This window comes from Cryptococcus neoformans, chromosome 1 (genome assembly GCF_000149385.1).
Source record: "Cryptococcus neoformans var. neoformans B-3501A chromosome 1, whole genome shotgun sequence".
In the NCBI taxonomy this organism is placed as follows: Eukaryota; Fungi; Basidiomycota; class Tremellomycetes; order Tremellales; family Cryptococcaceae; genus Cryptococcus; species Cryptococcus deneoformans.
The window spans coordinates 562,501-575,000 of record NC_009177.1 but is presented as its reverse complement, the minus strand read 5'-3'; the positions used below and the strand labels follow the sequence as shown (position 1 = coordinate 575,000).

The 12,500-nt window shown below is 47.1% G+C and overlaps 4 protein-coding genes across 4 annotated transcripts; 1 reads left to right on the top strand and 3 right to left on the bottom strand.

Moving 5' to 3' along the window:
* Positions 1-3,770: 3,770 nt before the first annotated feature.
* CNBA2070 (hypothetical protein) lies at positions 3,771-4,315 on the bottom strand (the record flags this gene model as incomplete). Its single annotated transcript, XM_773114.1, has 2 exons — positions 3,771-3,865; positions 3,934-4,315. 2 exons carry the CDS (start codon positions 4,313-4,315, stop codon positions 3,771-3,773), a joined length of 477 nt encoding a protein of 158 aa, XP_778207.1.
* Positions 4,316-6,015: 1,700 nt separating this feature from the next.
* CNBA2060 (hypothetical protein) lies at positions 6,016-7,687 on the bottom strand (the record flags this gene model as incomplete). Its single annotated transcript, XM_773113.1, has 6 exons — positions 6,016-6,210; positions 6,267-6,326; positions 6,374-6,489; positions 6,541-6,568; positions 6,617-6,932; positions 6,978-7,687. 6 exons carry the CDS (start codon positions 7,685-7,687, stop codon positions 6,016-6,018), a joined length of 1,425 nt encoding a protein of 474 aa, XP_778206.1.
* Positions 7,688-8,026: 339 nt separating this feature from the next.
* On the top strand, positions 8,027-9,128 carry CNBA2050 (hypothetical protein; the record flags this gene model as incomplete). Its single annotated transcript, XM_773112.1, has 6 exons — positions 8,027-8,113; positions 8,183-8,303; positions 8,423-8,486; positions 8,552-8,683; positions 8,742-8,963; positions 9,014-9,128. 6 exons carry the CDS (start codon positions 8,027-8,029, stop codon positions 9,126-9,128), a joined length of 741 nt encoding a protein of 246 aa, XP_778205.1.
* A 1,756-nt stretch (positions 9,129-10,884) lies between these two features.
* CNBA2040 (hypothetical protein) lies at positions 10,885-12,459 on the bottom strand (the record flags this gene model as incomplete). Its single annotated transcript, XM_773111.1, has 6 exons — positions 10,885-11,287; positions 11,341-11,744; positions 11,794-11,867; positions 11,919-12,046; positions 12,103-12,294; positions 12,344-12,459. 6 exons carry the CDS (start codon positions 12,457-12,459, stop codon positions 10,885-10,887), a joined length of 1,317 nt encoding a protein of 438 aa, XP_778204.1.
* Positions 12,460-12,500: the final 41 nt, after the last annotated feature.

The following is a 12,500-nucleotide window of genomic DNA, read 5'->3' as shown; positions in this document are numbered from 1 at the left end:
ATGATTAGCTGCTCGGTCATCTTTGTGCAGACTTCAAGTCGTTTGGAAAGAACTAATCCAGCGCTCGGTAGAGAAGATGACGAGAAGTATCCTCGTTCAAAAAAATGGATGACCTTCTTTAGGAGAAAGATTACCCTTTGGAGGGCTTTAAAGCAGATGGGAACAGCAGGCCCTGCACAGATATTATCAACGATTGCAGGTGTATTTGTGTATATGCTTAGGCTAATATCGGTATATAGCTATACATCGTCCTCGCCAGAAATCTATCCGCCGTGACGGCAGTAGCGATAGTGCCAATATGGGTGATGAAGTCAGCCCTGTAATGGATGGCGACGACGCCAATAAGAGAAATCCCGTGAGCTATCAACAATGTCTATTTAATCACCCCGAAAAGCAATCTTGGAGACACAAATCTCACGACTTCGACTCCTGATTGATGATTTCTTTTAACCTTGTTGTCCGGCTCCATCCTATCTGCCATCACGCGTGACCAACTTCCATATCGTCAAAGCACTTCCCAAACGATATCCCTATGGTCCTTTTTACGGATGGGTGGCTGGTAGTCGTGCCGTCGTTGAGCCGGTGCATGCTTTCCTAGAAGGAATTTTTCCTTGCTATATTAGGAAGGTAATGATAGTGGGAAAGTTTTGCGCGATGCCTTCTGTCGATTGAGACGTAGAGGAAGATGCTGCCAGCATCTGAGTCCTACCTTGAAAAATGTGTGGGCTGATACTTTGTCTTTGAATCGGGAGCAGCGGGAAGAACACTTCCAGCAATTTTTGCCGGCACAGAAGGAGATCGCTGACAAGGATGGGGGAGCCCGCGAGAAGCGATACCAGGCGGAATTGGAACACAGGTGCCACATGGACGAAGTGTATGAAGGAATCATCAAGAGGCGGCTTGCTTTGGAAGAGAAAGCTCGTCGTCAAGAACTGTGGGAGTTAAAATAGGAAAGGCTGGGTTTTAACACCGGTCATACAGGAAGCGAATAGCTCGAACTGTGGTATATATATATCGCACACGGCTCAACAATATCACTGTGTTCGGTCTCAATCAATGTTCATGTATCATTAGTAGTTTCATGAGACGTCTTGAGTTGCATGAGAGGAAGAAAAACTATAATAGATTCTTTTAGAAAATATGAAACGAATCTGCCACAAACTCCTTCACTCCCTCTCGGCAGATCTCCGCTGTTCCCATTTACTCGCTCATTCAACAAAAGGGCGGTACAGTTTTCCCTCTGCTGCCAAACCTTTGTGTGACTGGGACCTTGAGATCACCTCCTAAAAGACACAAACCTTCCTGCTGCCTCTTGGTTCTCATTCTCGCTTGCAAGGTGAGGCCTCCCTCGCCTATCCTTCTCCTCAAATATGCATTGGTTTTTAAAGGTAGAACACGTCCCGGCCGACATCCAAGGTTCTTCCCTCCATTACATCGTCATATGTAAGCATATGCAAGACAAAAGAGGTCTGGACGTAGGACTATAGAAGTTCCAGCAGGCGAAAAGATCGAATCTGGAACCTCACACCCTTCGCAAACCGGAAAGGGCCTTTATAAAAGCCGATAACATGCTCAAAGGAGATGCGGCACCTCAACAAGTAGGCGTTGAACCTACTCAAGTCGCTGCCATGAGAAGTTTCGTTCTCAGAGAATGGGATGATTATATGGCGACAGAGGGGACAACCTTGGTTTCCCAGCTCTATTCACCAGATGAAAGGACTTCATTAGGCTCGCGGGCAAGTCGAGACCTCAATGTATTAAAGGGTCAAGGTTACAACATGCGTGGATAAAGACCACAACAGTAATCACCGACGACTGGCTACTTACGACAAAACAGGACGGATGCGTCATTCCTGCTGCGGACGAAGCCGCTCTCAAAGTAGACAATCCTCCTGTCCGCCGTGTTTAAGATCTGGATGGTACACAATTAGCTATGCATGATATTCGCATGATAAAGATTGACAAGATATTGTTCGGATAGTTCTTATCTCTGTCGGAGAAACTAAAGCAAGGGGGGTGAGAGTACCCTCGACTACCAGCCATCCATCCGTAAAAAGGACCATAGGCTAAGATATCGTTTGGGAAGTGCTTTGACGATATGAAAGTTGGTCACTCGTGATGGCAGATAGGATGGAGCCGGGCAACAAGGTTAAAAAAAATCATCAATCAGGAGTCGAAGTCGTGAGTGTTTCCGAGATTGCTGACTGCAAGCTGTACCTCACGATGGCGAAGAGCTTCATCGCTACGGTCAACCCTTGGTCAGGCAAAGGCGCTCCGGCAGACCGTTTTACAGCCGATAACCAAGGCATCAGCAAGGGTCCTAAGATCTCACCCCAGATACGCCATTGGGAAGCTGTAGGCTTGGCTTGTTTGGTGAAAAACCCCTTTCCAACCGTGTCAATGTAAGGAGGAACGATAACCCTCTCCATCATGGACTCCAGTTGAAAGAGGTTCTTTTTGGAGGGAATAAGATCGCCATCAACCTCAGTACCGGGTAACACATTGGACGCGATTTCGTGGATCTTCTCAATGTCCTCAGGATTATTCTCCAGCTGAACTCCCTTTTCCATGATGTTTGTGAACGTCGTCGCCAACCGTCGCCCGCGAGATTCACAGCATCTCCCTCTATGTCCCAATCGACAGGGGGCATCGCACAAAAATTTCCCAATATCATTACCTTCCTAATGTAGCAAAGAAGAATTCCTTCTAGGAGGGCATGCATTGGCTCAACGACGGCATGTGCGACTTTGTCGAAGCCAGGGAAAAGATCGAAGATCGACGGATGACCTTTTACGGCGAACATGGAGTCGGATATCCTTTCCAGTGCTGCCTTTTGCGGGAAGGTCCTTTTCCCTGCTCACCGAGGGACACGTGGGACATTTGCTGACTGGGGAGCCAAACCCATCTAGCTCAACACCTTCTAACAGGCCATTTTTGGCCAAGCGCATAATTACAGAAGGAGGTAAGTGTCCTATATTGCGATGTAGGCCGCGCATTGAGGAACTTGACGCCACGGTAGGCAAACTGCCGTAGGAATTCCAGCTGTTGAGTCTTCATAGCAAGCGAATGCTCCTTACTGGACCTTAGAGGATAAGAAGGCCGGGTTGGTACAAATCCTTTGTGACTGTCTTGATATCCAGTTTGAACTTTTGGAGGTGTGGGTTGTGTCAGGGGGCTATCTCTTCTGGCGATAGCCTTCAACAGGTTAGGGACAACAAATGATCCGAGGGCCTCTTTGAATAGGCAGCCAGATCAATGCCGGAAGATGATAGCTTTAAGTAAACGAAGAATACTTGGAGAAGACAACAATAGTGGATCGACAAGTATCTAAAACTATGGAAAAACTACTGTCTTATATACCTTTACACCTCAAGCTCTGCTGACTCATCTTTCCCACACCAGCCAGCTCTACATCCTTTTGCGTTGCCGAAACCCGGTGGCGAGGAAGGTGTTGGAGGATTGTCGATCTCTCTATCTCTGTATATCTCTCAGGGGAAGGCCGCGGCCGAAAACGAAGGGGTATGCTCGGACGCGGACTGAAGTGGATGAGGAAGGGTTACCGTCATAATCGTGCTGACATGAGGAAGAGGTCGGGTGGCGACAGCCACGTGACAGGTTGCTAGAGTTGTAAAACCAGGTATTGAGCTGCAGCAGACCCGAGTCTTTGACAAGCTGCCTTGCCCTTTCAAGTGTAGGTGCTTGGACAGAAACCTCAATCCTGAAACCTCCAAGGTGGCTACCCTTCTTTGTTCTCATTTTGCTCTCGGGGGTCAGACATTTGAGGCATGGCGAGTCTTTCCTCTTGTAGTGAGGGCACCCGATAACAGCCACAGCAGCAGGTCGGTCACAGTAAATCGTGCCAAGGCTGATAAAATCAGCCGCACTAATATATGATGTTAACAGAAATGGCTAATTTAAGCAAATGCGACGTACCTTCAGGATATTTTGGTGTCTTGACCCATAACCCATCACAATGTGCGCTGAGAAGCTCCACTGCCAAGGGAAGAAGGAGGCGATGAAGGAGACAACTGGGAGGCTCCCTTGGAGCAGGAGTGATACCCATCAACATCGTGTACAGGAACTGCGACCTATATTGATTGGGGAGATCGGCCAACTGCATCACTATAGGGCCCATTGACCGTGCCGGATCCTTTCGGGATTCGGACGGATCGGCCCAGTCAATGGAGAAGTTGAGGGTCAGGAGAAAGCTGCCATCCTCTCTTTCACCATCGTCATCTTGATAAAGAGTTCTGTCCAATTGGTGACGGAGAATTTTACCCGGCTGTGCATCTCCCATATAAGCTGGGCTCTCCATCTGAGAATCGTATGGGACGTAGCGCCTTCTGTTGCTCAACTAGACGTTCGAGCCCTTTTTAGCTCCGCCCCCCCCTCTCTCCCACCTTATTCTTGGTATCTTCTCTCTCTGCAGAGCTTTTCGCAGGCCATCTATTGAGATAACCTTGATTGAGACAACCTTGAGTACACATGCAGTACAGTGGAGGACATGGCCAAAGGCAATACCAAAGGTCTTGGGGGATCTGTTAAAGAGAGGATGGGTTGCCGGAGTGATAGAGAAAACGGATGAGCTGCTGATCTGGGGAGCTAAGGAATGTCACATCGGCTCTGGAAGATTAAGTAGGCTTCGATACGATTGAAAATACGGGTGAATGTCCCCGGATATACGCGAACGTCATCGCGAAAGGTCTCTGGCCATGTGTAATGCCAGAGATGATGGAACAGTTCCAAATCGGTCTGTCTGCGCCGGAATAGGCTCTTCCTTTGCCACAGCTTTCACTGAGTTGGGTTACTCGAGGTAACAGCCTGCTGACAGAGAAATACAGCCGGTTATGTCCTTCGGGGTAAAGGACAAGTTGTCGGGTGAAAAAGAAGAGCTGGAATGGGAAAGGGGAGGAGCTTCATTACCCAAGATGTGCCAGTCATTTGTTGTCTCTGCGATTTCGGGGGGAGGAGAGGAAGGCAAGAGACTGTTTGAGGGGACTCAAATTAAACGAATGTGGGCCGCCGTACTTTCGGCTCCATTGCGTGATGGCTGCTGTTTTCCTCTACGAGGAATCGATCACTTCGATGGGTAGGAGTCAATTGTTGCTGGTACGAGGCGTAATTGATGGAGATAATGATTATTTATGTACAATGTAATTGAATGGTCGAGAGTAGTGCATATACGTAAGACGGCGATCTACAGAACTACTATAGTGAGTAGAAGGTCCAAAAAAGCGCAAAATCGGTCTGAATTTGTAACGTCATCGTCTGGGACCTCAATCGGGTGTTACACAGCCAAATCACCGATCCTTTTGAAAATCGGTTTTCGCTTTTAAAAACGGCGTGTGATCTTCTCTATTAAAATTATGATTATATATCTATCAACTGCTGCATACATGGCTGCGAAGGAAGATTACTAGTTGCACGAAAATCGGTATAACAAACCGATAACTGTTATTAGGCTTCAGGACAAATAGAACATTTGCCGTCTTTAATTTTCTATTGGTTGGACACTACTCCAAGTGGTTTTTTGTATCCTGTTACATAAACATGAGAAGTTGTACAATTTTATTCCAACTACGTGTATCATAAGTACAACGCAAAATGTTCCAATACTATATCGATCTCGCGGGTTTAGAAATATATCTATAGAAGTCTCCAAGATTTTCCTTTTGGACTGTCTCATTCATGATATATGCGTAGGATGACCCACTTCTTGACCCGAAGATTGAGCATATGCCCTGCCCGCAGCGAACAAAGGAGAAGAGAGATGTAATTGTCCCTCCTTGTCTTTACGTTCTGTTTTCGTTCTATCTACTCGGCCGGAAAGGTAACGTCCTACAGTAACATGCAGTTCCCAGAACGTCCTCCTGGCCCCAGACTTCGTTGATCGGTAGGAAAGCCCATCGTGGCTTAACCGTTGCGCGTATAAGCTGGAGACTGTGCTGGCCTGGCCAGTTATTCTAACGAAAGGTGTCTATGAGAAGTGCATGAGAATCTTGGAATCTATTTAGTTTATACATATCGTTCAGAACCATCTGCCCAGTGTGTTGTTGTATGACGAATCGCTGGCGATGAAATGGTACCTATTGAAGGTAACTTATCGGCGACCTTCTGGATATTCTCTGTAATATCTTCAGCCTCTGCCGGGGCCACTCCGACGATCTCCAACAGCTTGTGAATAAGGTCAGGACCTTCACGGATAAGGACCTGTCGCATATTTAACCTGTGGGATGCGCCAAGATGATAGAAATTAGCGTGCTTACGATAACAACTTCCACACTGATGAGCAATATAATGATCATCTCCATCCTGTGCCCCGATGACTGCATGACGTTAGCTCTTCGAAAATAAAATAGCGCCAAATGCTTACTTCGGTCAAAAGTGCCCGCAGGGTGCTTTGCACTTCTTGAGCGTAGTCGATTTTTTTGTTAAATACATCTATACGCTCCTTTATTTCGAACTCGCTTGCAACAGAGTCGAAATAGGCTAAAGCAAGTCAGCATGACCTGAATTCGTCTCTCAACTCGACTGACTCACATTCTAGTTCGGGTTCAGACCAATAGAACTAAGTGAAATAGTCAGAATTGGCCTAATGTCAAGGGGGAAAGCACACTTCAGGGGTATCATCCAGTCCTCCACCAGCTGTGTTGACAGCCATCCTCAAAGTCATTAATTCTCCCATTTTTCTGATCACCTCTTTACGAGGTAAAGGCTGACGTCCATACATTTCTAAAGTCCTAGGCAGAATCGATACAGATGCTAAATGATTGTCTAGCCGCTCTTCAAGGACTGATAAGGATGATGATCGGGAGAGCGACAGTGACAAGGTATATCTGGCTAATAAAGAGGCAAGAGAAGGGGAATAGTGAAACGTCGACAGCTGAGGTGGTCGACCGAGCAGGATGAGGTTACCGAGGATGTGTGTCTTGCTGCGGCACTTTTAGCACTTCAAAGAGACCCGATTTCAGACTCACGCTGTAGGATCGACGACAAAATCTACTTCCTCCAGTTCGCATTCCTTCGGGGACACTCGGTCGATTTCAACATTCCGACCACCTCTGATCACTTGCCTCAAAAACGCCTTTCCCTCCTCTTCGGTTAGGCCCCATGTAACGAAGGAGCCAGAGCTAAATACCCATATTTCGCCTCTTTCTCCGTAGCCAAACCCCATATCTCTCAGATCCACCCCCTCGTTTTCGGCCCACTCGACCGCAGGGCTCTTTGCTATAGTGGATGTAGACCGAACGTCCTTTCCGCTAATCAGACGTTCCGCACCACCACGCCCTTTCCATGGTCCAATAACCAGCGCCCTATCGGGGTCGCCTTCTGGTACTTCGTCCCATCGAACACCCAAAGACTGGAGAGTTGTGCCTAGAGCGATAAGATCGTACTTTTCTGCTGTTGTATGGGCAATACACTGCAAAACCGGCCCTCTTGTTATGGAAGCTGCATTTCGAAGTGGTTGAGAAGCGGCTTCTAGCCGTCGTTTCGGAGGTTTATGAGACACAGGGAGCTTGCTCATACGAGCCTGCTTAGTTTGTCTGTCGGAGATAGTAGAGGCATATCGAGGGAACTGGGAAATGTGCACTGGTGCGCGAAATTGAGATAGATTGCGGCATTGAGAGCAGACTTGCGGAGGCCTAGATGAGGGCTGTAAAAGGGTTCTAGGGAGTCGCTTGAACATTTTTCTGAGATTAGAGAGATCAAGCAAGCGCATCCTGCATTTTTCATTACTACCAGCCTCCCCAGTCGCTTCGTACTGTTGTCCGTTTTTATTATTGCAGCAGCGGCGGCAACTCACAAGTCGGCCATCACCGAAATTGCTACATACGTCGTTCGCTGGTGCATGCGCCGTCGTGATGCGGGTGCCATGTGTTCGTCGCGGGATCGTGTTCGCCGGTTATAGCGACGCCGGAAGCTTCGTGCGGCTGGACAGCACGCAAACAGAGGACACTTTAGAATCCATATAAAAAGTAACTCCAACTATCTAGCGTGTCATGGATCAGCCCTCATATACTTCGACATGAGTACACTCGCAACAAACATCATACTACACCCAAAAGTCAACCGGTCACTGGCTATCTTGGCCACGACTGTTGGTCGTGACAAGGTACGCAAGAGTGTTTTTAACTGAGATTAAGGAATCCTGGCTGAACAAGACGTTTTACTTGGTATACAGGTAACCAGGCTGCTTCAATACCTGGCCCGTCTTGTTTCTTGGTATTTGCTCAGTCGAGGCCGCATGGAGTCCGCTTCTCGTTTCGAAGGGCTGAAAACCGGACTTGCTAATGGTAGAAAAGGTGAGAGTGGTCTATAAATTTATAACATCTAAAGGGCTTGGGACGAGGCGCGATGACCCCCGACATTTGCTCCCCACTCCGTGGCTAATTCTTTGCATGCTAATATGATGAGTGCCCAGTAATGCGTCTCTTTCGTCCAGCCGAGTTCCTCCAGTCGGCGGTGAACCTGGCACAGCGACCAGTGTGAGTTGGCACGATTATCTGTGTTCCTTCGGACGGTGATAGATGATAATTCGACCTCGAGATAGAACTTCTCTGAAAGGCCCAGGCCAAATAGCTCATCTGGCCCAAATTGGTCGGCAGATTGGATATGCCGGTTTTCATACTGCAGATATGATTGTATGGTTAGCTCAGGTCAGATTTCTGAAGTTTGATAAGGTGTGAGTGCCATCAGGGGAGTCTTTCTTTTCTTAAACTTTTTTTTGATAATACTTGCAGCACCACCCAGCGATATGTGCGCTTAATGTACAAATTCTGGTTTGCCGGAATTGTATGTTCGCTTGTCTCATCTTCCGCCTCTCTCGTTAGGCTACGTGCAGACAGTCGAAGGTTTGCACTGTCTTCGCAGGTGGCCAAAGAGGAGGAGAAGGAGGGGAGGAGCGGCGAGGAAGCTGCTCGACAGATGGCTGAGCGTCGAGAGCGCGGAAGAGCGTTGCTTGCGTGCGTTTTATAACATTCTATTTTATAACGATGACTGACGATATTTCCAGCCAAAGGCAGAGTATACTTTCTCAGCTCGTCAGTGATTCCCTAGACGTTTGGATCCCTGCCACAGGCCTTGGCTATACAAATTTGAACGAAGGCACCCTCGGCGCATTTGGGTAAGTGGAGTATAGGACGTAGTTGCCACAGATGAGAATGGTACGCTGATCTAGTCGACGCCAACAGTGTCATAACGTCGTACATGGGTCTGCAAACTCAGTGGATGAAGCATTCCGCAGCCGGTGTCAAGAAGAGCATCTAACTTCCATTGTGCTAGCTCTCAATTACGAGTCTCGATGATATGCATTTCTGTGAAAGGTGTTTTTCCACTCTTGTTAGACAGCTTTTATTTGCTATAAACACTTGAATCATCATATCGATCTATCACAGTGTCCTACAACCCTGACCAATGTCCCCTTGGCTCTATCATCATGTTGTTGCTTACAGTAAGTTTTGTATAATGTTGGCTATGTACTGTATTTCAAAAGGCTGAGAAGATGATAATAATATGAAGCACTTATTATGAGATTCTACGTTTATGATGCACAAAGTTTAAATACATAATTTCCATTGTCCCGTCAATGTGATGTAAAGCACATTTCGTGAGAGCCATTTATTCTTTCGAGATGTTCCTTAACAGCAGAGAGCATGGTGTCTAGCTTTTCATCCCCACGATACTTTGGTGCTCGCTCATGTGCATCCTTGTTATATAAGCCCTTCATGCCGACCAACCCGTATAAACGCATGCCAACTGCAATTACCTACGAAACCCAATAATCCACCCACTCAAGCATCGATGACATCGTGTTATGATGTACCTTGAAGCGAAGGATCAATCAGCCCTTCGAACCCAATCATTATTAACGAAAGAACACAAGAATGAACGAAAAAAACAGCACTACGAGTAGAAGTGCGTGCGAGCAGCTGAATGGTCGCGGCCGAATCGTTCACCATCCTCCGATCTCTCCTTTTGACTTCACTTCAACTTGTCGCGCAGTCCTCTCCTCCTCTTTGCTCTGTCCCTTTTCCCTCTCAAAAACCTCAAGCGCACAATCAATCATCGTTTCCACTGCCATAAATACGACAACATCAGTCTACTCCCACCCCCCGCCCCATACCAGGAAAACCAAGTTCAGACGAGGCTTCACTGCATAATCGACCGCTTTTCGGATCGTCCAGCCTCTTTCCCTTGAACGACACTATGTTTGGCTTCGGACGTCTGGGTCATATTGTGTTTGACCTTCTAGCCATATCTACTATTTTAGCCGGGGTCAAGAAATCAACTGGCTATTCGTAAGTCACTACATTATTTGTGTACTGAGAAGCGTTTTCTATTATTGACATTGATTGTGTTTGACTTTTTGATCGACTATTCATTTATACGTCTTCATTTCATCGCGTGACTACTTTATGGCTCAATATCTCCTTGACTGGGCGTGCAACCGGCTACAGCATCCAGACGTCTCTTTTTACAGACAGCGCCATCCGTTCTTTCATCGATTCTTACCTTTCAGTAGGGGAGACAGTATTTGGAATGCTCAGCGGGTATGCTGTCAACTCTCGGTATTTTAAAAGGAATATTGAGTGAAAAGGAATATTGAGTGAACAGAATATATGGCCTGCAGAGCTATCTGAGGCGAGAAGAAGAACGTAGCTGGGTTAAGCAGGCTCTTCCAAAAGAACGTGGAATTGGATTAATCCAGCTCTGTTGTTGTACGTAGTGTGTATTTATTATATCATCATGAGAAAATGCGCAGTTACTAGCCGCATAGGATGAAGTTTTATCTGTCGTCATGATTATTCCGGACATGGAGTAGCTCAACACGTGCATCACAACAAATAATTGAATACATAACATTGTGTTCACTTATCAGTGGAGCTATCGAGACGAGGTGCTCTCGTCATCTGATATAACGATGCTATTTCTATCTCCTATCTCAGACGTTGAAGCGCTGTTGGTATTTTCGGTAGGTATTCTTGATTCTGAGTATGTGGTGGAATCGGCGTCGGTATGATTACTAGCTCGCCGCGTCCTCACGGCTCGATACTGTACTCTTGCTTGGCGTTCAGTCCCCTCTTGGCCTGAGCGTGCATTGGAGTCTCTGATCCTATGAGATCTACTCGGTGCCTTCAGCGACCTTTTGGGTTTGCGGGAATTTGAAGGCTTTCGTCGGATACCGGTAATTATTGCACATCCAAAGATGGACGATAATAGGGTGAGTGAGAGTGACAGAGGCGGTAACAGAAGGATGGGAGGGAAGGGATGTACAGATATAAGCCATCTACTGTATGTGAGTAACGATTCGGCGGATAATCTATCAAGTAAGAAACCAACCTGATACCTGAAGGACGGGGAATGAAGCGCACGACAACCCAGCCAGTGGTTTTGACTTCTCTTGAATGACTCTCCCCCTCAGTATCCCCAGTGAAGGAGTCTTCCCGCCCTATGCTAAGGAAAATTGAACCTATTACCGATTCAGGTGCGCTGCTGGGCTTTAACAACACTCCTTCCATGAGGTCTTTTCTGAGAGGAACTATATCTTTAGTACTAGCCAGCTCTAAAAAACCGGCTTTGGCGCGTCTTTGCAACACCTTTTGATCAACCGGATCACCATATCCAATTATTTTGGAAGGGCAAAAGGATCGAAAGGGCCATGGAAGGATGCATGGTGGGATGAAACGAGTGGCGAGAGAAGGCAGAGTGATGAATGATTCTGGCAGAGGCGAAGGCGCCAAGGTCTAATGAACCATGGTCAGCACTATACCGATGACAACGAACTGTACATACTGGCTGAGCAGCGCTCATCAAAGCCGTTTGGGGATATTTTGCTGACATCAAATCAAGAGACAGCATAAAGTTATCTGGGCTAGTTAGCCATTAATAGTAAAGAGAAACATGAACGCATCACTTACCCAGCACATCTGAGCCCTTCCTTGGTCTGAGGAGTTCCATTTCAACCTGAATATCGTATCGCACATCTTCTATTATGCTGCTTAATGGTACCTGGAGATTCGTATGGGGCAGCCTAAATTTCCTGGATCTTTCATGTAAGACAATCAGCCGCCTGCCGGTCGAGAAAGATCTCCTGCATCTCACCCATAAACAAGCCAGCCTTCAGCTTCAATCGGCCCTCCAGTAGACCATGTCCAGAAGAAAGCTCCAACAGCAAGTACCGAGAGTACCAATGATATCAAAGAGAGGGAAAAAAGAAGGACAAGTTTGAGTAGAAGAGAGATAGTGAGAGGAGCTGTGAGGGTTTGATAGAGAAGCCGCAAAGGGATAATGATGCTGTAAGAGTATGTATCAGCCGATAAATATAATAAAAAAATGTACTCACGGGGCAAATGCCAAGCGTGCGAGGTGGAACAGGAAGTGTAGGAACTCTGTGCCGGGGGATGGTCGAGGATAGGGGTGGCGGATGTTGGGGGGAGAGGTAGCCGGGGCGAAAAGCATGGTACGGGAGGCTGGAGGCTGTAGAGAAGAGATCGCACAGA